The 27,120-nt window shown below is 39.7% G+C and overlaps 1 protein-coding gene across 7 annotated transcripts in view; it reads left to right on the plus strand.

Moving 5' to 3' along the window:
* NSD1 (nuclear receptor binding SET domain protein 1) overlaps positions 1-27,120 on the plus strand; it is a 144,610-nt gene that overhangs the window by 103,844 nt on the left and 13,646 nt on the right. For all 7 annotated transcript variants that reach the window (XM_054568535.1, XM_054568537.1, XM_054568538.1 and 4 more), the window contains 6 exons: positions 2,385-2,508; positions 7,862-8,062; positions 9,548-9,727; positions 16,001-16,157; positions 17,545-17,750; positions 20,413-20,525. In XM_054568535.1, the coding sequence (XP_054424510.1) occupies positions 2,385-2,508; positions 7,862-8,062; positions 9,548-9,727; positions 16,001-16,157; positions 17,545-17,750; positions 20,413-20,525 (981 nt within the window). The remainder of the gene's footprint in view (positions 1-2,384; positions 2,509-7,861; positions 8,063-9,547; positions 9,728-16,000; positions 16,158-17,544; positions 17,751-20,412; positions 20,526-27,120) is intronic.

Genomic DNA, 27,120 nt, shown 5'->3' on the forward strand with positions numbered 1-27,120 from the left:
AGCACTGTCTCCGTACACTGCACAAATCTTTTTTTGCATTTCAGTTGCACTTCAACCTTTCTTGAAATTATAAAGCATCATAATACTGAAAATGTTGCATAGTTTCTTCCATCTTCAACATTAAAATGGCTGCACAAAAATTCACTAATTTTAATGTTTGTTTGTTTTTTAAAATGCATACTGATGTGGCAGCTGCCCAAATACAATCTAACAATATTGTTTCAAATGAAGTTAAAGACAACTAAGCACTACTAGGGCCATAGAATGGAAAAAACTAAACGAACTTTTTAGCCACCCCAATAAATTCATAAAACCTGGCTTATGAAAAGTCAAAGATTTTAGCTTGTTTTTTTCCCAACTGAAACAGAGAAAAAGTAATACTAACCTGGGCTTAGAGTGTTGTTATGGCAAATATAATTTCAGCTCAGTTTCTTCATCTATTCATTTTCACTGTTATATACATTGTATGTGTGTAACACACATATATATATATATATATATATATATATATTTTGATCAAAGAAGGTTGATCATTTAGACCAGCGTCCAAACACAGGGTTAGTCTCAGAGACTGTTTGGCCCACAAGTTTATTAACAAAAAAATAATTAAGCCCTTGCTGGGTGTCTCAGTGAGTTAAAGCATCATCCCATGCACCGAAAGGTGGCAGCTTCAGTCCCTGGCTGGGGCATGTGCAGGAGGCAACTGACTGATATTTCTCCCTCTCTCCCTCTAAAATCAATAAATGTATCTTTGGTTGAGGATTTTTTTTTTTTTTTAAATGGTGGCGACTCAGCAATCCTGGCTTGTTTAGGTCGATCTTAGTTTAAATGTTTCCCTTGTATAATTTATTAGTAGTGCCTCTTTTTACTCTCAAGGGTCCCACTTTGAAAGATGGGTTACAGTTAAAGGGTTACTCTATAAAGGGTTTGGTTGTTTTGAAAAATACATTCTTTGATATATACTATAAATGAAGTTTTTCTGTTTCAGTGATGAAAGTGAATTTGTTTATTGTACCTTGAACCTAATGTCACTGACACTCTGAATATACAAAATAAAATGTATAACATTAATGGTATTTGTCAGTTTTTATGTGTGAATAGTGGATAATGGGATAGCAAAACCTGTGAGAATAGTTCAGACTACAAGTTAATTAAGATCTTGGTGTCTCCTCTTAATCTCTGGCTGCCTCTGGCCTTTTTGCCCCAGAGGCCTACTTATTTATTTGATGTTAAGTGGTCAAGGTCTGTTCTACTTCTTTGAGTTACTGAAGATATTAGATTCACCTAGCCCCCTTTTCCCTTTCTTGTCCCATGGATGAATGTATGACTCTGTGTGTGCGTGTGCATGTGCATGTACGTGTGTGTGTGTGTGTGTGTGTGTGTGTGTGTGTGTGTGTGTGTCTCGGGGAGAGAGAGAGAATCACCATGGGGAAACAAGTCAGGGTGTTAGAGGGGTGAAAAGTCATACATATTGGGAATTTACAGATATTTCATAAATCCTAGAATGTTTTCAAAGTGATGGATCTAGGTCCTTATTTCCTAAGGCCCTATCTTAAGCGACACCCTGCCTTAGATGAGGTCATCTGAGGAGAATGATCTCTCTGAGATGGTTTGCATCTCAAGGGTTGTTCAGACGTCGATTGGAGCCCTTCATGGAACAGTTACGACGCGAGTCCGGCCAGCTGTGTTTCTTGCTTGAACCATCGCAGTAGTCTTCTTGATTGCCTCTGCTTTTATTCTCACCTCTCTACTCTTATCAAACTCATTTTCCATGTAGCAGTTACAGGGATCTGTGTTTGAATGAATATCTGATTTTAGTCTTCCCTTGGTAAGTTTTCTAATGGAACACCTAAAATCTGAAATGCTGTATTGTATTTTGTAAGGTCACATAATCAGGCCTCTGCCTTCCTCATACCTCATCTTCTAGCACTTACAACTTTGTCCTTTTTAGTCCAGTGACCCAGGCTCTCCTTGCAATTCTCAGACATGCCATGGTTGTTCCCGTTTATGGACTTTCTGTACTCGCTGCCTTCCTGCTTCTCCTTCACGTGGCCAACTTGTCATTCAGAGCCACTCTGAGAGGCCATTCCAAATCACCCAATCCAAAGAGCGATTTGAATTCTCTGCCTATTGCTTATGATTGTCTGATACCTTTCCTGTTTAAGTTTTACTTATATTTTCTGTCCTTAGACTATAAGAACCACGAGAGCCAGGGCCTTGTGTTACCTGGCATAGAGGAAGTAATCATTAAATATTGGCTAAATGATTGGTGGGCTTTCTTGTTTCTGGCAAAGCTACTTGTTAATCTTCTTCATTAGGGCCTTCTGCTTGGGATTTTTAAAAACCTTTTTCTATAGACAGATCTGTTTTCTTTTTCTTAACAGAACTGTGAAAAACTGGGTGAGCTGCTGTTATGTGAGGCTCAGTGCTGTGGGGCTTTCCACCTGGAGTGCCTTGGATTAACTGAGATGCCCAGAGGAAAATTTATCTGCAATGAATGTCGCACAGGTAAAGTTAGAAATAGAGGGGTCTTCTTCCAAAGAAGGTGTGAGTTTTAAAGTTTTTCATTTATAGGAGACACTGTTTTGTTGCAATACTGGGCTAGTTGCTAGAGACATAGAAATAGGTGCTGTGAGACCTTTGCCTTCAGAAGAGCTTCCAAATGAATAATGAATGTGCAGTATAGCATAATGTAGTGCAAAAAGTGTTGCCGTGGAGGTGCATTTAAAGTGCTTCATAAACAAAGATGAGCCACTGCCACAGAGGAAGATACCTGAGTTTGGCTTGAAGAGAGAAATAGAAACTGGTATGGAGATGGGAAGGACAGAAGTTCCAGTAATGAGAGTAAAGAATATTTGGGAAATAGGACGCATAGATCGGTGCTTTTAGACTAAGATATTTTAGGGAAGAGGCACTGGTAAGTGGCAAGGAAGGCTGCTGAGTTATAGGTGATGATTTATATTTCTTGCTGTGAGTGGTAATTACATAAGCATGTTCACTTAGTAATTATTCATAAATAATACAGTTAGGATATGTGTGCTTTTCTTCATATGTCAATAAAACTATTTATCAAAAAAAAAAGAAAGTGATATTTTGGGAGTTATAATATGAAAATTGGGTCAGAAACTAGGAATGGTCAGATGAGACCAGCCTGTAAAGCACTTCCCAAATGTGCTGCTGAGATTGGTCTTTTTTCAGCATTATATGTGGATGGTACAGCATTTAAGTAGTGAGGAAATGAGGACTGAGTTTTAGGCTCCTAAGTCACTAAAACTGTAAGTGTGAATTGAGTGACTTATGCCCAGGGGGAGAGCATCTGTAGAGTGAGAAGAAGGTCCGTGACAGTGCCTGGAGATGGCCCCTTAAAAGGGGCCCCTGGAGGGTAAGGAGGCTCTAGTCAAAGAATGCGAAGCGATGGGAGTGGGTGTGTCATGAGCAGGGACAGATGTAGCAAAGAGACAAGATCAAGGAGGTTCTGAAGTGAACAGAAGCCGTTTGTATTTGACAGTGAGAAATGGTTGACTTTTTACCAGAGGCTGCCTCATTAAATCAGCTGAGGGGGATGGGTAGCAGTAGGACGCTGCTCTTAGAGAACCCTGATTTAACGGGAACGAGGGGCAGTCGCTAAAGGGAGGATATTATAACATCAAGAGGAAGACCATCTTGCATTTTTGTAGGATGAAGTTTAAGAACTGTGTAGGGAAATGAATATTCTTACCAGGAGAGTGAATAATTGGTAGAGTAGTTACAGGCAAAAGAGGGTAAGAGATGAAAAAGTAAAATGGGAATGTCCCATGGAGTTTTGAGACAGGAGAAGGAAGCAGGAACAGTTTTTTCTTGGCTTGGTGAGAATGATGGAAAAAGGTGTTCCTAGCTGGAAGGGAAGAGTGCACATTTAGAGTAGATCCTGTGGGGAATGAGAGAATTTACTGGTGTCTGTAAATAGATGGCCATATCCCATTGAGTTATTTCATTTTTCTGCTGCACCTTTAACAATGTGAGGGCAAAAGCTGGAAGATAGTTTTGGGTTATTTTACCTAATCTTCTTGCCTTTTGTGCTAGTGATCCAATTTTGCTAGCCTTATCTTATGATGTGAGCAAGTTATCTAAGGCAAAGCTTTTCTTAAAGATTTTATTTATTTTTAGAGAGAGGGGAAAGGAGGGGGGGAGAGAAGCATCAATGCTTGGTTGCCTCTCGCACGCCCCCTACTGGAGACCTGGCCCGCAAGCCAGGCAGGTGCTCTGGACAGAGAAGCAAACCGGTGACCATTTGGCTTGCAGGCCCGTTCTCAATTCATTGAGCCACACCAGCCAGGGCAGGCAAAGCTATTTTTTAAAAGTCAACTATATTGAAGTATAATTTACCTACTATAAAATGCACCCATTTTAATGTATGTTTTGATAAGTGGGGTTTTTTTTTAAGATTTTATCTATATACTTTTAGAGAGGAAGGGGAGGGAGAAGGGGAGAGAAGCATTGATGTATGAGAGAAACAGCAATTGGTTGCCTCACACATACACCCACCTGGGGATCTGGCGCGCAACCCAGGCATATGCCCTGATCAAAAATTGAACCGACAGCCTTTGTATCTGCGGAATGATGCCCAACCCACCGAGCCACACCAGTCAGGGCTCTTACAGGTCTTGATAAAATTCATATACCCATGTAACCACAACCACAGGGAAGATTAGAACATTTCTATCACTCTGGAAAGTTCCCAGTCAACCCTTATACAAATTACCGCCCCCCCCCCCCCCCCGCCACCTCCCACCTCCTTCTTCGGTTCAGGGAAGTAATGATCTGCTTTCACATTAGATTTATTCTTTTTTAGTCTTTCATATAAATGGAATCAAAGTCTATGTAGTTTTTTGTGTCTGGCTCAGCATAATGTTTTTTTGAGACTCATCTATGTTGTGCGTATCAGTATTGAATTCTCTTAAAACAGCTTTAACGAGGTATAACTGTAGTACAAGATACTGCACAAAAGCGTACAGTTTGGTAAGTTTTGGTGGGTGTGTATGTACATACATCTGTGAAACTACCACTTAGCATAGTTATTTTGAGATTCAGCATCATTGTTGCAGGTACTGAGAGTTCATTCCTGCTTACAGTTGAGTAGTATTTTGTTGTGTGGATGTACCACAGTTTGTTTATCCATTCATCTGTTGAAGTACACTCATGGATTGTTCTCAGGTTGGGCTATTACAAACAAAGCTGCTGTGAACATTGAGCTCTTTGTATGGACACATTGTCTTTTCTCTTATGTAAATACCTAAGAGTAGATGGCTGCATCATGTGATAGGTACAGTAGTATATGTTTAACTTTTAAAGAAACATTCAAATTGTTTTCCAAATATTTGTACCATTTTACATTCCCATCAGCAATGTATGAGAGTTTCTGTTCTTTCCCATCTTCAGCAACACTTGGCATTGTCAGTCTTTTTAATTTTAGCCATTCTGACAGATGTGTATGGCATCTCATTGTAGTTTTAATGTGCATCTCCCTCATGGCAAATGATATTGCTCATGTTTTGTGCTTATTTGCTCTCCTCTTTGATGAAGTATTTGTCCTTTTTTCCCCCCTAACTAGGTTGCTTTATTTTTTTTTAACCTGTTCAGTTTTAAGAGTTTTTTATATTCTGCATACAAGTCCCTTGTCAGGTATATACTTTTCAGATTAGTCTTCCAATCTGTGGCTTGTTTCATTTTTTTAATGGTGTCCTTTGAAGAACAAAGGATTTTAATGTTGATAAAGTTTATCAATTTGTTCTTTTTGTAGACTTTGGTGTCATATCTAAGACATCTTGCTTATTAATTCAATAGTCACAAAGATTTTGTGTTCTGAAAATTTTTTAGTTTTAGGTTTTACATTTAAGATCTTTTTTGAATTAATGTTTGTGTATGATGTAAGGTAAAGACAGGTTATCATTTTTGAGGGTGGGAACCGATATCCTAGTTTTAATAAAGATGAATAAAGAAGTTATTTCTTACTGCTGTGGCTCACCCTGTTTTCTTATAGTAGGCTGACCACACCATTTACTAATATTGGCTGCCATTTGTTCAACATCAAGCAATAGTTTGCTTCTTTCCAAATACAGGTCTGAATTTTTCTAAAATTACTATTAGTTGGGTGATCTCACTATTTATAGATGAGAACGGTTATTTTCATGAGCTCCTATCTCCTGCAAGTGCCAGAGGCAGGAGTCATATTCAGGTTCCTTCCGGCTTGGGTTTTTTTTCACACTATATTGTTTCTCAGGGAGAGGTAGGTTGTGTTTTCTTTTAAATTTTTTATGACAGAAATCGTAAGGCATGTACAAAACTAGAGAGATCAGTGTAAAGAATCCCCATGTATCTACCACTTAGATTCAATAGTGCCAATTTTCTTTCTGTATCATTTTACCTATATATTTCAAAAGGTCTAACAGTTACAACATTTAACAAATACATGTATCCAGTGTGTGGCAAAAATATAAAGTAACCCCTATGTGTCATATATTACCCAGCTCCATTTTCAAATTTTCCCACTTATTTCCAAGATGTCTTCTTAGAGTGTTTTGAATCAAGATCCAAATAAAATCTGTGTTGTATTTTTGATACGTCTCTTCTTAAATTTCTCACAACAAACAACATTCCTGTCCCTCTCGCCATATTTTTAAATTGACATTTATTTGTCAAGACAATGTCCATTTGTCCTGCAAAATTTTCCACAGTCTAACTTTTGTTGATTGTACCCTTCAGATGTCCTTTTAACTTGTTTCTCTTTTCTCTGTATTTCCTGGAAACTTGTAGTTAGAGCTAGAGATTGGGTTAGTTTCAGGTCAGTTTTCTTTTGGCAGGGTGATGTGTACTTCCTGTTACTTCCTATTCATGTCAGCAAGCATATTGTCAATTTCCCACTGAACAGTGATATTAAGATTTAGTCAGTCTTGTTGTCAGCCTGATCAGTCTATTATAAAGTTCCTTACTATGATAATTGTGATTTATAGTAAATACATATTTAGTCTTTGTCTAGTTTCTGGCGCAGAGCTCCTGAAACCCTTGGAATTTCCTATTTTCATTGCTCCTTGGAAGCCATAACCTGTCCTTTGTATGTCTTTTGTTATGTTCATGAGATGGCTTGAACCCATCTGAAGATGCCTGCTGGTTGCCTATAGAACCACCCATGTGACTAGGGGGTGGGAACTTGGCAGTCCCACCTTTCTGACCTCAGGGGAGGGAGAGGGGCTGGAGGTTGAAACAGCCCCCAGTCAGGCCTGTGTAATTAATCCTCCACCAAAATCCAAAAGGACGGGGTTTGGAGAGCTTCTGGGATGGTGAACATGTGGAGATTCTGGGAGAGGTGCATGCTTGGAGAGGACATGGCTGCCCCTTTCCCATCCTTGCTGAATGCATCTCTCCATCTAACTGTTCCTGAATTTTCTAATGAACTGGCCATCTAATAAGTAACATGTTTCTCTGAGTCCTCTGAGCTTGTCTAACAAATTAATTGAACCCAAGAAGGGGATCGCAGTTAGTTTTCTAGAAGTACAGGCCACAACCTGCTTTTGAAGATTGGTGTCTGAAGCGGAGGGGGGGGGTCTGGACATGATCGTCTCTAGGACTGAGTTCTTAATCTGTGGGATCTGCTGTTATCTCTAGGTAGGTAGTGTCAGAATCGAGCTGACTTGTAGGACAGCCAGCGGGTGCTGTAAAATTGCCTAGTGGGGAAGGAACACGCCCAACACCCAGCCCCCCTGCCCACTCCCTCCTGCTGGAATTTGGTGCGGAATTGTGTGCTCACTAACTTTACATCTAATGGTTTTGCATTGGATGAGTTCTTGAATTGTTATTAATATGTTACCTTTTTTCTCCTTCCCAGGAATCCATACCTGTTTTGTATGTAAACAGAGTGGGGAAGATGTTAAAAGGTGCCTTCTGCCCTTGTGCGGAAAGTTTTACCATGAAGAGTGTGTCCAGAAGTACCCACCCACTGTCATGCAGAACAAGGGTTTCCGGTGCTCCCTCCACATCTGTATAACCTGCCATGCTGCTAATCCAGCCAGTGTTTCTGCATCGAAAGGTACAAGTTTCTCGTGGGAACCAATCTAACTGTAAAATAGCAGTGTCATTGGCAGTGGACATTTGCAGATGCGATCTGGCATGTCTCTTCGTGACCTCTCTATCTTTTGTCAGAGTAGCAGTATTTTATGTGAGACAGAAGAGAGTAATGGACTAGTTAAATCCACCACAGTTCACCACATTGTCTTATATGGAGCCCTAACGTTATGTGGTTGTTTTAAATATTTGGATTCTATGTGAGATTTAGTTTGAAAAAGTGTTTTGTTGCATGTCTTCATCGTGTTACCAACTCCATTAGACCAGGGGTCCCCAACCCCCAGTACCAGTCCATGGCCTCTTAGGAACCGGGCCACACAGCAGGAAGTGAGTGGCAGGTGAGCCAGGGAACCCATCAGTGGTGCCAAAAACATTGGGGACCACTTCATTAGACCAAACTGTATTCTTCTTCTGTGGGCCCTTTTATCTCTGCAGCTGTCAAATGTGATGTAATACAGACATGCTTGTAGGTCAAAAGTGAGGTTTTGTTTTGTGTTGGTTTGTTTTTGTTTGTTTTGTAAAATGGAAACTTCTATCTTGAAGCTATTTTTCTGCTTCATAGTTAGGTAGAAAGCTGAGGTTTCCAAAATTATCGGATGTAGGTAAATTCAAGTTTTTAAATCTGTTCCTACTGGGAAAATAATCATTTTTTTTCTGTTCAATAATAGTGGGTCTTTTACTGATTTTCCTAAAAGCCAAATATTGTATCTCTACTGTTAAATGCCTGTGTGCCCAAAAAGCCCCCACGTCACCTATAGAGGTTTGAGCAGGAAAACTGAGCAGTCTTGACTTTTTTCGTTACTCAGTCTTTTAACCAGACTGGCACAACCTTTATGGTAAGTTGATTTCCAGGCCCTCTATGTCTCATCAATCTTAATCACAGTGATTTAACTAGCTTGATCAAAATTGCAGTTTAACCATCAGGTACCTTCCTGTTTTCAATTGTTGTTGTCGTTGACATTTATATTAGATGGTTTGTAATGGCTTTTAGTGGAAGTATGTCAGAGGACATCGTTCATCAGGAAGGGATGGAGGGATTCATTCATCTGAAAGGCTTTAGGAATCACAACATTAGGCAACAAAAGCAAGCAATAGTGTTCCTGTCAGCTGGCCTTTTATTCTGATGGTGCACATCTCCACCTCCCATTTAGTTTGCAGGTGATCCCAGGTTTCCTAGGAGTCAGAGTAGTGGCTTCTGTAGGGCTTTCTTGGTGAGGCAGGCTCATTTACAGGTGTGGGATCTGACTCCTTGTGTTGAAGTCACATAGCTCCCACCTGAGCTTTTTATAGTAAGTTGGGTGTTTAAGATCCCCTGCCCTAGTAACGCTTCCTTCTATTTGTGACATTTTCTCAGTACTATCAAATAAACTTGAATAACTCACATTTTTTAGTATTTAATGTCTTTGTTTTTCTTTTGCTCCTCCCTGGTTTTCCTGTCTCACATTTTTAGGCCGTCTGATGCGCTGTGTCCGCTGTCCTGTGGCATACCATGCCAATGACTTTTGCCTGGCTGCTGGGTCAAAGATCCTTGCATCTAATAGTATCATCTGCCCTAATCACTTTACACCCAGGCGTGGCTGCCGGAATCATGAGCATGTTAATGTTAGCTGGTGTTTTGTATGCTCAGAAGGTAAGACATGACTTCCCGATGTATGAATAATTTAAAAATAGATTAATACAGTATTTTAATCGCAACAAAAAGTTTTCTTCACATTGCCACTACAAGAAATACGGGGAAATGAAGTACTGAATTAGTGATAACATAGCAGAACTTTCAAATTTGGATTTGTTCCCCAATAGGGAGAAGTTTCATTTTTAATTTAAATAATGACTTGATTTTTATTAAGACATTAAACCATTGATGAAATAAATAGGAAACAAAATCACTGTCGGAAAAATGAGGGAATGTGCTCAAACAGTACAAATTTCTAGTTATAAGATGAATAAGCTTGGGGGATATAATGTGCAGCATAGTGACTGCATTGCGTATTTGAAAGTTGCTAAGAGAGTACACCTTAAAAGTTCTCACCACCAAAAAAAATGTAACCGTGATATGATGGATATGTTAACCTAATGTTATGGTAATCATTTCACAGTATATACATATCAGGTCATTATGTTGTACACTTTAAACTTACACAAGGTTACACGTATACTAAACGTCAGTAAAGCTGGAAAATCAAGACTAAAAATGAAAGGAACAGAAAGAACAAAAAAACTTCAAATCACCTGAGTCTCATCATCAGAAAAAAAAAATATTAAGGAATATCACTCTAGACATCTGCATATAACTGGGTAGAAACAATTCTAGAAGATGGTATCACAGTATACTTGTGTTTTTTTTATTAATTTTACATGAATTTATTTATTTTTATATATATTTTATTGATTATGCTATTATAGTTGTCCCATTTTTTTCTCCCCTTTATTCCCCTCCACTCTGCACCCCTCCACCATCCCCCCACCCCTTAGTTCATGTCCATAGGTCCTACATAAAAGTTGTTTGGCTTCTCCATTTCCTATACTATTCTTAACACCACCGCCCCCCCCCCCCCCCCCCCCGCCTATTTTGTACTTACTATTTATGCTGCTTATTCCCTGTACCTTTACCCCTCTCCCTCGCCCACCCCTCTGTTTTACTGTTCATAATTTTTTATCTTCTTTTTCTTAGGTAAGTCCCTTTAACATTTCATATAATAAGGACTTGGTAATGATGAACTCCTTTAACTTTACCTTATTTGGGTAAAGTGATAGCTTTGCTGGATAGAGGAATCTTGGATGTAGGTCTTTGCCTTTCATGACTTTGAATACTTCTTTCCAGCCTCTTCTTGCCTGCAAGGTTTCTTTTGAGAAATCAGCTGGTAGTTTTATGGGCACTCCTTTGTAGGTAACTCTCTCCTTTTCTTTTGCTGCTTTTAAGATTCTCTCTTTATCTTTACTCTTGGGTAATATAATTATGATGTGCCTTCTTGTGTGCTTCCTTGGGTCCAACTTCTTTGGGACTCTCTGAGCTTCCTGGATCTCCTGGACATCTCTTTTCTTGGCCAGATTGGGAAGTTCTCCTTCATTACTTTTTCAAGTAAGTTTTCAATTTCTTGCCCTTCCTCTTCTTCTGGTGCCCCTATGATTTGGATGTTGGGATGTTTAAAGTTGTTCTGGAGGTTCCTAAGCCTCTCCTCATATTTTTGAATTCTTGTTTCTTCATTCTGTTCTGATTGAATATTTACCTCTTCCTTCTGCTCCTAATCGTTGATTTGAGTCCTGGTTTCCTTCCCTTTATGATTGGTTCCCTGTATATTTTTCTTTATTTCACTTTACATAGCCTTTGCTTTTTCTTCCATTTTGCAACCATTCTCAAGCAAATCAGTGAGCATCCAGATTATCAGTGTTTTGAACTCTATCTGATAGGTTGGCTGTCTCTTCATTGTATAGTTCTATTTTTGGAGCTTTGTTCTGTTCTTTCATTTGGGCCTTGTTTCTTTGTCCCAGCATGCCTCTTATGATGGAATAGGTGGAGCCTTAGATATTCACCAGGGTGGGGCAACCCAGGTCCCTGAGTTGTGACGCTGTCTGTGGGTGAGGGGTCCGAAAGGGAACAATGCCACTTGCTCTGCTCTCGGCGGGCTTTCAGTCACCTCCCCCGCTACCCACAAGCAAATTTGGTCCTTCTAGTGCTGATTCCTGGGTGGGTGGGTTTGTGTATGGTCTAGGACTCTGTGGGTCTCCATCGGACTCTCCTATGAGAATGGGAGTTTCTCCCACTGACACAACCCCCACAGGTTTTTACTTCCAGAGGTTTTGAGGCTTTCTTTTTGCTGCACTGGAACCCTGGATTGCAGTCTATCTCACTCTCCAGCCGTTCCTCCAGTTTATCCTTAGACAAATGTGGGACCACCAGGTCTACCAGCTGCTGCCTTGCCCACCCGGTCCTCCAGCCTCTGCCTTGCTGTGCGGCCTCTCTGCCCTGGCAGCCCGTCTCCGTACCTCCCACTGGTCTGGATGAGTGTTTCTTCTTTAAATCCTTGGTGGTTGGACTTCCATACAATTCATTCGATTTTCTGGCCGTTCTGGTTATTTTTTGTTTTTAAATTTGTTGTTGTCCTGTTGGTTATGTGAGGAGGCAAACTGTATCTACCTATGCCTCCATCTTGGCTGAAAGTCCTAATTTTACATGAATTTAAATGGAAGAAAGGGAAAGTAGAGAAATTTATGAATTTCCTTCTGTAAGGGATATTAATGTTTCTGAAAGGTCTTATAAAGTGGATGAAAAGGTAATTTTTTTATCTTATACACACACACACACACACATATTTTCAGTTTAAAAATATTTCTTCTCCAGAACAGAGTCAATATTATTCATCTTTATACAATTCCTTTCCATTTCTCACAGCCTGATTTTTGCTAGTTAGGTGGAGGATTTAGTATTCATTGCCATTCTGTTTACAGTGCTACACTTACAGTTCTGAATTGTCCTCTTGGTTAACTGAACTGCTAAGAAGCACTCCTAGGTGTTATAATTCTCAGTTTGAGGCTGTTCATCATTTGCCTGTGTACTAGAGCACATGTTGGGTTACTATAAATGTTTAGGCTACATGTTCTTTTTCTAAGATTTGTGTTGACACTGCTCCACTGTATGCTGGTGTGAAGGTGGCACTAGCTCTCGTACTCATTTTTTTCATTCCTTTTCAGAATGGCTAAATTTTGTTGACTAGTAAATTTTGGGGAACAGTTTTTCTGCGGGTTTTTTTTTTTAAATATCTACTTACTCATGCAATTTTATGAAACCTTAGCTGGTTATGAACATGTTAAAGGACTAATTTACAGAAAAGAATGAACATGTGTTATTTGATGAGCATCCCCTTTAAGAAATTTGAGTATACTAAATAGTGGTAAAGCTAACGAATAAGTGGACTTTTACTTTTCTTAATATTTATGTAACCTGACAATTTAAGGAAAACTCCACTTAACTAACTAGGGTGTGCATCAGGACATGGTTGATGTCCTTAAACTATGATGTTAATTTAAAACAAAGTAGAATATTGGCCTTGGCTGGTGTGGCTCAGTGGATTGAACGCCGGCCCACAGACCAAAGGGTAACTGGTTCAATTCCCCGTCAGGGCACATGGTTTGCAGTCCAGGTTCCCAGTAGGGGGCGCATGAGAGGCAACCACACGTCAATGTTTCTCTCTTTCTCTCCCTTCCTTTCCCTCTAAAAATAAATAAAATCTAAAAGAACAAAGTAGAATATTAAGTGCAGTTTATATGGGTAGAAACTGGAACTTTGGTGTAGTTAGGGATGTTTTAATGCACAAAGAAGACTTATGTTAGCTTTGTTAATTATCCTGCATAAAACTTTATGACACCATACATTCTTTTTTGTTCTTATAATATCTGCTCCTTATAAACCTGTCTTTTTCTGCCCCGGCTGGTGCGGCTCCGTTGATGGAGCACTCACCTGCAAACCGAAAGATCACAGGTTTGATTCCCTGTCAGGGTACATGCCTGGGTTGCTGGCCAGGTCCTCAGTTGGGGGCGTGCAAGAGACCACTGATTGATGTTTCTCCCCTTCTCTTTTTCCCTCCCTTCCCCTCTCTCTAAAAATAAATGAGTAAAATCTTTACAAAATAAATAAAATAAAACTGTCTTTTGGTGAAAACTGCTGCCTGTTATTGTATGACCTTTCTTTTGTTTAGAATAAAGTTAAAGACAGAATTTTGGTATTTAATAGCATTTAAATAAAACATTCTGTAATTCTCTTAGTGTCTGGAGTGCTGAAGCAGAGGCTCCAAATTTTCATGTTTCTTAAATATGGAAAGATGAAATAGTTTCATTGTTAGACTGTTTTTAATTCCAGAGTAACATGAAATGAATGTGAAATGGTTTCAGAGTAGAAGTGCCCATGTGATCATGATATTTTAATATAATCTAGTCCTTTTTAGCTTATGTGTTACATTTATGTATTTATAATTGCTATTCTGAAAAGGGACCATAGGTGTCGTGAGAGTACCAATCATTAAAAAGATTAAAAGGTTAGCGATTTTAAAAGGGGGATGACTGCTTATGTGTTAGTCACTACTAGGCAGTTTAGTCACTTCTCCTCAAACAGATGTGCTTATTTATTGTTCATTATAGAAAACACCTTACCATTGAGGGAATTACAGACCGGCAAGAGAAGTGAATTCCCCAAGGTCATGTGATCTCAGAGCTTAAATTAGTTGATGCTTGTGCTCTTTATACATTGGTCATTGTGTGTCATTGACATTCCTTTTGGTGCGATGCCTTTTAGTGAAGAGGAAGGGATGTATATACAAGGTTTGTCCAGAATATATCCAGCCATGTAATATGAAAAATAGATATTTATTGAAAAAGATATAAGAAACGTACATAGGACAATAACACTTCGGTCCCCTTCAAACCTCACATTGTTCTCCCACCATCTCTTCACTGTTCAAAACACTGCAAAATCCTTTATTTGAATTGCCATATGCTGCCCTGTTGTGTTTTTCTGAATCTCACTGACGGTCTGAAGTCTCTTCCCTTTCAAAGGTGATTTTAATTTTTTGAAAAGCCAGAAGCTGGCAGTGGGTAAAATCTGGGCTGTAAGGACTACCTGGGTGATTTGATGTTTCCCAGAAAACCTGCAGGAGATGTGATACATGAGTGAGTGCATTATTGTGATGGAGCTGCCAATCACCAGTTGCCAATGGCTGTTTTTGTCATATTGCATCTTTCAACCCACGAAGAACATTGAGGTGTAGTAGTCCTTATTAACAGTTTGGCCTGGAAGCGCATACTTGTGATGGACAGCACCTTCCCAATGAAAAAAAACACACTTAACATGGTCTTGATCTTGCTGTGACTTTGCCTCGCCTTCTTTGGGCATGGAGAACCAGGAGACTTCCCTTGGGACACCTGAGCCTTCGTTTATGGATCATAGCCATAGACCAACAATTCATCTCTGGTTATGACCTTCTTGAGGAAATCTGGTTCATTGGTAGCAGTTTGAATCAAGTCATTAACAACTGCAGCACAATGTTCCTTCTGCTCTGTTAGCAGAAGCCACAGAACGAATTTTGCCAAGACATGTTTCATGCCAAGATCCTGCATTGAAATCTCGGACACAGTGGTTTTTGGAATCCCCAGATGAGCTTCTAGGTCTCGCACTGTCGGCCACTGATCTTTGTGGATTGCAGCCCATATACATTCAACATTCTCAGGTGTTCAGCTTATTGCAAGCCTTCCAAAATGCGGATTATTTTCAACAGATTTTCGACCATCTTTGAAGCGTTTGGGCCACACTTTTATTTGAGCTGCTCTCATTGCATCATCCCTGAAAGCCTTCTGAATGAATCATCCTAATAGTTTCTGTGGAGGAACATTCAAGCTTAATGCAAAATTTGATGCAGATTCATTGCTCTACTCACTGTCACTTTGAATGCAGTGACAACACAGTAACCATGCTCACTCGATGGTGTCTACCATCCCAGCTGACTAATACAGTGAAGTTGTCACTGTTAACGCATGTGCATTCCAGTCCACTATCCTAGGCTGCCAGGTTATATCCATGTCATGCAAACCATTGTTGTAGTAACAATGGCTGGGCTTTATCCGGACAGACCTAATATGTATATGTATACATACGTGACTTTTAGAGGTTTGCCCTAACCTAATTTTGCCAACAAGATCTCATGTTTATTTGCTGTGAATCTAACAAACCTTCAAGGGTGTGGTTCAGGAATATTGTAAAAGGAACACTTCTTCGGGAAAGTTTCTGAATAGCTAATTGAATTACTAGGTCATTAGGTGAGAGACAATTGGTTAGGTGCTGAGCGAAGGCTGTTTCAGCTGGCTCTTCATATGTAGCCTTATGTTTCTGAGTGCCAGATTTTTTTCATTCCTACAGGAGGCAGCCTTCTGTGCTGTGATTCCTGCCCTGCTGCTTTTCATCGGGAATGCCTGAATATTGATATCCCTGAAGGAAACTGGTATTGCAATGACTGCAAAGCAGGCAAAAAGCCACATTACAGAGAAATTGTCTGGGTAAAAGTTGGAAGATACAGGTGAGTAAGCATGAAGGAGACAGCCACCCATTTCTTTTACTATTCTGTTTCTTGGGATCTCTTACATACAGTGCTTAACATTTTCTAAGGATTTCCCTGGCAAAGCAATGCCTCCCCCTCCCCCATTAGTTTTTCATTATAAATGAAAAAACTGATTTTTTTTGTTGTGATCATTGGAAAATGTAGAAAATTCATTCATGAAAAACAAACCTATAAATCTTAGAAACAAGGAAGATATATTGCTTGCTAACATTTCAGCCTATTTACTTGAAGACACCCCACATGCACCCTCAAAATAATTGGCCTTGTAGTTTATACTCAATTTTTGTGTCTACCTTTTTCTCCTTAAAATTATTTTTATTGATCAGGGAATGTACAAAAGGATATTAAAACATGAATGATTTTTGAAAGAGTAACAAAAGGAACACCTGTGTGTATACTTCCCAGTTAAAGAAATAGTGCACTGCTGGTACTTTTAAGTCTTCCTCCAGGCGCCTGCCTGAGTTCATTCTTTCCCCACCCACACAGAGAACCACCCTACTGCATTTTGTGTTTTTTATTCTTTTGCCTTGCTCTGTAGGTTTACCATATGTATAATAATTTGTTTTGCATGTTTTAGATCTTTATATAAAGGGATTGATGTATTTCCCTGCAACTTGCTTTATTCACTCACTGTTATTTTCTTGAGATTTATTGTGATTATCACACTGCTCCAGTCCATTCAGACGATATGGTTGTACAGTACAGTGCAGTGTATGTAGTTCAGTTATCCATTCCCCTGTTTGGACTGGGAACATTTTGTCAGTGTGTTGGTGTACATGCACAGGAGCTTCTCTAAGGCATTTTTAGGATGGAGTAGCAGGGCAGGGGTTTCTAGCTTTTATGGCTAATGCCAAATTGTCCTTCTAAAGTGGTTGTACTAATTTATGTGCTTGGCGGGGAGGCATTACTTGGTGTCATTTTTCTATCCCCTAATATTGACAGTTTCCTTTTTGAAAGCCAAGTTGTATTTTATTGTATAGTATACCATAGTTAGGTCTATCATTCCCCTTATGTTGAGCATTTAGATTGTTTTCAGGTTTTCGTTGTTATAGGTAATACTTCCTGTTATATAGATAATTATTTCCTATTATAGATTCCTTGAAATAGAAAGACTGAGTCTGAGAGAATGTGTCTGTATGCAAGCATGTGTGTGAGGATGGGTGTTGCAGACTTTGGTACATACTACTTGTTTTTTTCACTAGTTGGATTATAAGATGCTCAGGGTCAGACTTTGATGTGGATAGACAGACATTGCTATTCTTTATTCCTGTTCTAAAGAGTAGGTTATTTTCCTAGCACCTTGCAGTCTTTTAGAATTTTCCTTCTTTGTTTTCACTTTTCCCAGGTGGTGGCCGGCTGAGATCTGCCATCCTCGAGCTATTCCTTCCAACATTGATAAGATGAGACATGATGTAGGCGAGTTCCCCGTACTCTTCTTTGGGTCTAATGACTATCTGTGGACTCACCAGGCCCGAGTCTTTCCCTACATGGAGGGGGATGTGAGCAGCAAGGATAAGATGGGCAAAGGAGTGGATGGGACGTATAAAAAAGGTAACTGTATCCTTTTTGATTGTCCAACTGTGGCCAGAGAATCTGTTCTGTGTCATAACTATGTTAGACATATGTTATGTGTTAGACACAGGTATGTGTTAGAATTCATATATGCTCCGTTAGCAGCTGTGCTGTGTCCTTTGGGCACATAAGTGGCTGCAGCTACAGGATTTTGCAGGGAAGTTGACCCTCATAATTCATTATTTTTTAATCTAACCTTTTATTAACTGGAATTTCCTTAAGGCACATTTTTGTCTTACTAGTTCTGTTTTTTAGTTTGCTGGCAAGAAATAAAATTCACCAAAAATTATGGAGCAAAATAAGATAGTGAAAGTCAAATCATATTCTGAGTCAAAAGAGATTTTTATAGCAATGAAGGAGTGCATTTATAGCATTGAAGGAGTGCATATAGCATTTGGGGCTAGGAGGGGTTGACCCAACTATGAGCCTCAGTTTTCTCTTACTGTATAATGAGTAAAGGTTGCTCTGAGAATTCAATGAAATAATTAAAAATCAGCTGGCAAGGCACATAATTGGTATCCCATCAGTGATAATTACCTTCTTCCATTAGCTGTCCTTTGGAAGGCAGTACAGGTATCTCTTGTTTGAATGTGTTTGGGCATTGAATTATATATGAGTTTGCATGGTGAAGAGGGATTCTAAGCAAGTGAAACTCCCTGGTGAGGTGTGAGAAGATACTAAGCAGATGAAACTTCCTGGATGGGAAATGAGAACGTATCTGTAGGGAAGAAATTTAATAACAAAGGTTCTGTTTGCCACATGTTAATTTCAGTGGGGTCTCACTTATCTGTGGGTCATTCAGTTTTTGTGTAGATGCAGGAGATCAGTACTAATAACATAGGAGCTTGAGCCTTGTAGTCTCAGATGGTCAGGCACCAAGTGACAACATATTGGCCTGTAAAGCTGAGCCTGCTAAATTTCTGGGTCTCTATTCTTTATGCCTTGACCCTGGGCTGGCTGGGTGCCTCTGCCTCCAAAAAATGCATGTTTTTATGGGAGAATTGGACACAGATACCAGCAATCAAAATCTAATTTATTGAGTGTTGTGGCAAAAGTATGCTGGTTTGCTGCAGGAGCAGACCAAGAGGAAGCATAACTACACTGGGTGTTGAAGTTTGGAGATTGGCTTCTTTCATAAGTGATACTTTGAAGAATTAACTATAATAATAATAGTTATCATTTGTTATTTGGCAGGCCCAGGTCAGAGTTTGTCTTCTTCTTTCAATCCTTGTGGCAACCTTATAAGTTAGATGCCATTTTTCTTATCTTCAGATAATGAAACTGAGACACCTAAAAGTTAAATTAATTGCCCAAGTTCCTAGTGTTGATACGTGATAGAAAAAAGTTTCAGAGTCTAATTGTTGGTCTCTAGAGTCCAATTTCTTAACGCTTACACTGACTGTGAAGAAGTTAACACGTTGCAATAAGAAGAAAGCACATATTGACTCTAACCTGCTGAGTTACCAACCTCCACGTATTTAGTATAGTGTAAGCATGGGGTTAGGGGAGCAGTGGGCTATTGGCCTGAGAAGGTAAGTGATTTGTATGGTTAGGGCAGAGTTTTAGAAATCTCAGTGAGTAGAGAGCAAGGGCCAAGGACAGTGAGACTCTGCCACCAGGACTCTCAGGGAAGTAGCTGTGTCAATACTTCTGGGTTGACATGACTATCACATGGCGGTGTCCGTGGGTGGAGAGGTAGGGGGTCTGGGGTAGACAGTAAGTAGATAGACCAGGCGGGACGTGCTGAACAATACATAGGAAGGAGGGACTTGAGAACAATTGAGAGGACTCCAGGCAAAACAGACTGCTGGGTGGTGACAGGAAAATGGAGAAAAGGGTGTGGATCAGGGGTGAGATTTTCTTTTTCTTTTTCTTTTTTTTTTAAGAATTGACAGCATGGGGAAAACCACAGAGGGGGAAGAGGGAAGAATTGGAATTCTTTTTAGTTTCTAACCTGGGTCAAAAATAATGAATTAAAATTTTGATTTAAGTGGAGAAGAATGAGAATCTTAAGATTTTGTTGGACTTTTCAGGTATTACAGTCTTTCAAGCATATTAAATAAAGTACAGGCCGTGAATGCTGATTAGCTATGAAGGTCTGTTTTTATATCATTAGAGCTAATGGTTGCAGAATGAGCCTTAGGAGAAGAGAGTAGGTCAGGTCCTCTAGAAAATAAGAAAGAGGGAGAGGAAAGCTTAGATTCTTAGATTTCTTCCAAAGGAACACAGCATGTACTTGTGGCACCTAGGAGGCAGCAAGCAGGAGGTTCAGGACTCAGAAGAGAAGCAGGCTTAAAGGCAGTGGCTGTGCTGAGCAGATGCAGTCTAGTTGTTGTCAGGCAATATTATATGTGGACATTTTCAAATCATTTAGCTGTTTTTGTTTAGAATTTTCCTCTGAACCTAGGAGTCCATATTGTGCCATTTAGTGATGGGTTATTTTGTCTTAATGCTATTATCTGAGCACCCTGGGGACTCTAACTTACTTGGAAGTAGAAGTTATATATACTTCTTAGTTATCCATTTAGTGTTGGTGATTTTTGTCTAAAACATGGATTTCCTCCCCCTTAAAAGGAGGAAAAAGGTGAAATAAACAACTCCACCCAGAAATGAAGTCATCTGTACTGTTGTGTTTTCTTAGCTCTTCAAGAAGCTGCAGCAAGGTTTGAGGAGTTAAAGGCCCAAAAAGAGCTAAGACAGCTTCAGGAAGACCGAAAAAATGATAAGAAACCTCCACCTTATAAACATATAAAGGTAAGAAAAGACCTCAGGAGACTCCATCTCAAGAAGAGACACTTACAGCTTGCCCTCTTCTCACTCTGTTCACAAGAACTGGAAGCACAAACACAGTGGCTTTTAGGTAGAGATAAGAGCTTGAAAGAAGATAACAAAGAAGTGCCAGAACATCATTCCTAGCGATTGTGTGCACTTTACAAAACCCATTGTTCATTGCTATAGTCTTTGTTGCTTTGTAAAGTCTTCTCATAGAAGTAGATTGTGAGAAGTCGTCTCACAGTCAACATCTTTCGGTTTGAAAGGGAGCAAAGAGCCGTGATAAAAAATCATAAATTGCCCTTAGATAGTTTGGATAATACACGCGGTTAAGTCTTCTTGGTAATAGTTGATACTAAATATTTAGGTGACTGGTATGACTAGGATTCTCAAGGTCCTGAAGGTTTCATGTTAGGTGGAGCTAACCCTTGCTATACCTGGTAAAGGCATCATCACCATTTATTATCTGAGTCCAATGAATCCTTTGTATTTTTTTATATTTTTAAATCATTTTCATGAATAATTTACAGAACTAAAGATAAAGGAATATGAATAACAACTTTATTAGAAATTTTAATAAGTATTTAAAGTAAAACCTTTAAACGCCCCTCCCCTTTTTAAAAAAAAGATTTTACTTATTTTTAGAGAGGGGAACAGAGGGAGAAAGAGAGGGAGAGAAACACCAGTTGGCTGCCTCTTGTATGCCCCCAACCAGAGACCTAGCCAGCAATCCAGGCATGTGCCCTGACCCATAATCAAACCAATGACCTTTCAGTTTGCCAGATGACACCCAACCCACTGAGCCACACCAGTCAGTTTTAGTGCTCAAATATCAGAAAACATGAAAGAAATACTATTAACAAAATGAGATTGCCTAGGTTCTTCTTGCAAAACATTTGTGATGTCATTTCTGGACACCATATTTTTGTCATTAGAAATGCATTGTTTTTGATTTAATTGGTTTTGAGTTTCTGAAGTATGTATTATAGTTTAAGATTTCACCAAGAAATCTGTTTCACCACCATGTTTATTGTCTAATGTGTTTAAGTATGTCCCAAATATTCTTTAGGACATACTTAACTAAAAAACTACTTGTTGTTTATCTGAAATTCAGATTTAATTGGGTGTCCTGAATTTTTATTTGCTAAACCTAGCCACCGTACTAAAAGTAGACTACTAAGACGTTAGGTCTAGACATGAAATTACAACTAAAATGTAGTACAGCCATCACTCACAAACGTCAGAAATCAAGTTAAATGGAAGTCTGACAACTACGGAATTTAAGAAACCACATTCATCCCGACTGGTAGGAGGGGTGGAGATGCGGAATGGGCTGGTCCCATATCCACATGTGGTGGATAAAAGTTCAGGAGGATTATCTCGGGAGCAAGGAGTCCAAACCCCATGCCAGGCCCCCCAGTCCAAGATTCCAGTGCCAGGAAGATAAGTTCATGTAATTTCTGGGTGCAAAAACCAGCAGGAATTGAGTCAGTGGAAGAACCTTCTCGAGGCCCAAGCAGTTCTGTTTAAAGAGCCCACACATGGACTTAATCAGACTCACTCTCTCTGAGCTACAGCACCAGCGAGGAGCTTGAAGGACACCAGCGGCATATGCAGAAGAACTGAAATGTCTCGAATCAAGGCAAGAGCTGGGATTTCTCCCAGACAGAAAGGTGGGCAGAGGTCATTGTCCCTTTTCTGAGCTCTCCCACACAGAGCCACTGAGCTGACAGGTGGGTGCCATATCTGTGACTCCATCAACCTGGCTAACACTGTTGGCCCTGCCCTGGAGATCCCTGAGACTGTCACACACAACTTAAGTGGCCACCCAAAATGTTAACTGTGACTTTCCCATATGAATAGCTGGTCTTGGCTTACGCTACACAACTTCCCACATCCTATCAAACAAGCAACAGCTGGCCTCAGTAAGCCCCCAGCCTAGATTCACAGCTTAACTTCACCTGGGAACTCCCAAGCCCAACAATAGTAGCAGCCATCTCAGATTGCTTTATGCTCAGATTGCTCATGCGAGGTGGCCCTGGGTAGAATACAGGTCAGGGCTGACGTTGGCCTGTACCACCTGGGAAATACCAGAGTCTGCACAACCAGGGGACAGCTACAGACCACACTGGAGCACCACCACCCTGACCCCGCATAGCTGATCTTTCATGTTGGGTGGAGGTTGTTGGTCAGTGGTCAGAGCAAGTCCTCACAGCTGACTGCTGTGGGTAAATCCCTTTTGTTGATCTCCCAACAGCAATCAAGGCTCAACTACAAAAAGAGGGTGTATTCAGCCCACACAAAGGGCACACCTCATGTATCCAGCTTGGGTGATAGGGGAGGCTGAGCCACTGGACCCTACAGGATACCTACTGCATTAGGCCACACTCATAAGACAGGGAATCACGGCAGCTCTAACCAATACACAGAAACAAACACAGGGAGGCTGCCAAAATGAGCAGACAAAGAAACAAGGCCCAAATAATGGAACAGATCAAAACTCCAGGAAAAGAACTAAACAAAATGGGGATAAGCAATCTTTCAGATGAAGAGTTCAAAACACTTAAGGATGCTCAAGGAATTTACTGAGGACCTCAACAGCATAAAAAAGATCCAGTCAGAAGACAAGGATACACTAATTAAAAAAAAGAACAATTTACAGGGAAGCAACAGTAAAGTGGATGAAGCCGAGAATCAAATCAATGATTTGGAACATAAGGAAGCAAAAAACCAATCAGAATAAAAAAATGAAAGAATCAAAACAAAAAAAAAAAATGAAGATAGTGTAAGCAGCCTCCAGGACAGCTTCAGGCAGTCCCAACATTCTCATCGTATGGCGTGCCAGATGGAGAAGAGAAAGAGCAAATAATTGGAAACCTATTTGAAAAAATAATGAAAGAAATATTCTCTAATTTAGTGAAGGGAATAGACATACAAATCCAGGAAGCACAGAGAGTCCCAAACAAGATCGATGCAAAGTGGCCCACTCCAAGACACATCATAATTAAAATGCCAGAGGTGAAAGAGAAAATCTTAAAAGCAGCAAGAGAAATGTAGTTAGTTACCTACTGGGGAATTTTCCCATAAGACTGTCCACTGATTTCTCTAAAGAAACTTAACAGGCTAGAAGAGATTGGTAAGAAATATTCAAAGTCATGAAAAACAGGAACCTACAGCTAAGATTATTCTACCTGCAAAGATAACATTTAGAATTGAAGGTCAGGTAAAGAGCTTCCCAGGCATGAAAAAAATGAAAGAGTTCATCATCACCAAACTACTATTATGTGAAATGTTAAAAGGATTTATTTAAGAAAAATAAGATCAAAACTATGAACAATGAAGTGGCAATATCTACATATTTATGAGCAACTGAGTAAAAAACAAAGTAAGCAAACAAGAAGAATAGAGTCAGAACCATGGATTCAGATAGTGTTTTGATAGTTGCCAGATGGGAGGGGAGTATGGGGGAATGTTTGAAGGGGTGAGGGGATTAGGAAGTACATATAGGTAGTTACAGAATAGCCATGAAAATATAAGGAAATGGAGTAGCCAGAGAATTCATATGCATGACCAGTGGACATGAACAATGGTATGGGGATTGAGGGAGTGGAGGATGCTAGAGGGGGGGCCCCCAAGGAGGAGAAAATGCGACAACAGTAATAAAAAAATAAAATATAAATACGTAAATTTTTTAAAGAGATATTATGTCTAGTCTTTTATACTTTTAAAAAAGATGATATGGTACTTTGGGCAAAGCAGTACAAAAAATCTGAAGTGTGACTATTTCACTATTGCATCATGCTTTTGTGACTTCATTATCTTGTTTTCTTTTTTGCATTGTTAGGAATTATTGTGAATAATGGTGAGTAATGAAATAATAAAATATTACAAGATACAGGAAAAGTAAACACTAAAATTCCCTAATGTACAATATCTTAGATTTATAAAACAGTCTAATGGACTTACATGGTAATTGCGAGAGAGAATGAATTTTATTCCTTTTTTAATAAGTAGGTTTTGATCTTTGGTAAACCTCAAAAAGTAAGTCATAAAATATCAATTTTTACAAATAGAACTGCTGGGGAACAAAAAACCCTCAACACCTAAAATTTGGGTCTGAACATATTGGAACCTGGAGGGCTATTGAGAGAGAAATGGAGTTAATTGTGCATAGAGACATAACACCAAGTATAGTTAGGCCTCAAAAAAGGGAAGTAATCTGGTTCTCAAAGTCATAAATGTCAGATGACAGCCAGGTAGGCATATCAGATTCATTTATCAACCATAGTGAGCCTGGCTCTTAGGGAGCAGCTCCCTGTGAGGGATCTAGTCACAGAATTTAGAGGCAGATGTCTTAGTTTTTCTTTTAACAAATGTATTTCCAGGAAAAGGATTTAGAACAGGAATTGGCAAACTGTACACGAGCCAGCTCTGTATATTTCTTAACACATGAAGATTATATGAAATTGAAGTATTATTATCCATAAATAAAGTTGTATTCACACACAATCATGCATGTTGTATTGTCTGTTACTATTTTTGTGCTACAGTGGCAGAGTGGAGCTACATTCACCAGAGATCTAGAGCCTATAAATGCTAAAATGTTTACTCTGTGCTCTTCTACCAAAAAGTGTGTTTCTAGAGTTAGTGTTTACCTGCAATTACATATCTATATTGTTCTTACCTAACCATGTGTGTTTGGTTTGTTTTTGGTTGTGTTGTTGTCTTTTGTTTTTCACTTTATGTCAGGTAGGAAACCTGGGATTAGTAATAGGTTACATCAGATAGCAGGAAGGAATGATCAAAAAATGGCTTTATATAAAAGAATAGGATGAAACTTTTTGGGGAGGTGGGTGTCGGATCGTCGTGTTGGGTAAACATTCTTCCTTGAATCAAAAGCGAATGTTCAAATGCCCTACGTAGGACCTGTAGTCTCAGATGACTGAGCCTGGCCCTTGTCTTCTATCCCTGTAGAACTTGCTTTAGTTGGTTTGTGATTTCCAGTTGCATATGGTGAGAGTATTAACGAGAGGTTTACAGGTTTTACAGGTTTACAGTATTTTGAAGAATCTGAGAAGAGAACCTGCAGTGAGATGTTTGTCCTTTTTAAGTTGTTACAGAGAACTGGGTTGAGGACAATACATTACTACAAACAGGTTATAGATTTTGTAATATCTTGAAAGAATAGGAGGCAATAAAGTGTTAGAAATGAAACCATTAAAAATTTAGAGGATGGAAATAACTGTTTAGATAATCATAGTGATTTTAGATTGATTGGAATTGGCAATCTAGAATATTTGATATCACAATTACAAGGTAACTATAATATCAGCCATATTTAAAAGTTGCTAGGCTCCATACTTATCACAAGTCCCACAAGGTATGTCTTACAAGAAAACAGTGTATCAAAATCATGCAATTCCTTGAATAGTCAAATTTTATGTATGGGATGGGTTTCTGAAAACCTGCAGTGTGACTGTTCCTAAGTGAAATACACCAAGCTGGGGAGGCTCAATTCTCATGGGGTGCAAATCTCTCTTTTACTATGGAACATCTGTTTTGTTCTCAGCGTTGTTGCTGGTGTTCCTATAAAACCAGTGGCTTCACTGTCACAGCAGCTATTTGACCTTTATGTTTCACCACTCTGCATTTTCACTGTAGTTTTTAGTACTAGCACCACTGCTGAATAAAATTTCATGAGTGACAGTGCTGTCATCTATTAAAGAGATTTCAAATTATGATTGTAAATAGTAAAGTACATATCCAGTGAAATACAGGAGCAGGACGGCTGCTGCCACATGGGGGATGGGTCAGCGCTGGGATCCTGCCAGCTGCTCTCTCAGTTTTCTCCCTGGGGCCTCCTTCCCCAGTCTCTCCTGGGTGTCTCTGGCCCACTCTGCTCCCGCCTTTGTCGGAGACCAGGAGTTTGTCAGATCCGGCCCCGGGGGCTGGGTTCCAGGAGGACATGCTGCAGTTGGCCTTTATCGACTTGAGACGACTTTTGGAGCCCTTCATCCAGTGGGATTGGTCAACCTACCTTGCACACTATGGCCAGCCCAACTGCAAGTACCTCTGGGTAAACCCCGTGACAACTCATCCTGCTGGAGAACGTGAAGGATACTAGCCACGAGAACAGCATGTTTGCACAGTTTTGTAAAAATGAGCGAGACAAGCAGAAATTGATTGACACTGTGGCCAAGCAGCTGTGCGGACTCATCAGCAGCCACCACTCCTGAGGGCTGGCCTAGAGCCCACAGAGGCTGCTCATTACAGCCCCACAGCCCGGGACCTGGCCCTGGCTGGCCCTGCATCTGTGCATTCTTCTTCAGAGAGAGAAAAATGTATTTTTTTAATAACGTAAAGAAAAAGAAAAGAAAAATACGTATTCACTATAGGGACCTTAACTACCCAAAGACACTTTCATGCCACTTAGGAGTTTTGGTTTATTACGTAACAGCTAAAGTGGTGCCACCCTGTGGCAATAGCAGAAACCAGTTAAAATTTTCATGGCCTACCAGCTTTGAGATTATGCTTCTTTAAAATGATTTTTTAAATTTTGTGGGAATCATATTGTGTT

This window comes from Pteronotus mesoamericanus, unplaced genomic scaffold (genome assembly GCF_021234165.1).
Source record: "Pteronotus mesoamericanus isolate MK-2021 breed Mesoamerican mustached bat unplaced genomic scaffold, CSHL_Meso_final contig_2, whole genome shotgun sequence".
NCBI classification, from domain to species: Eukaryota; Metazoa; Chordata; class Mammalia; order Chiroptera; family Mormoopidae; genus Pteronotus; species Pteronotus mesoamericanus.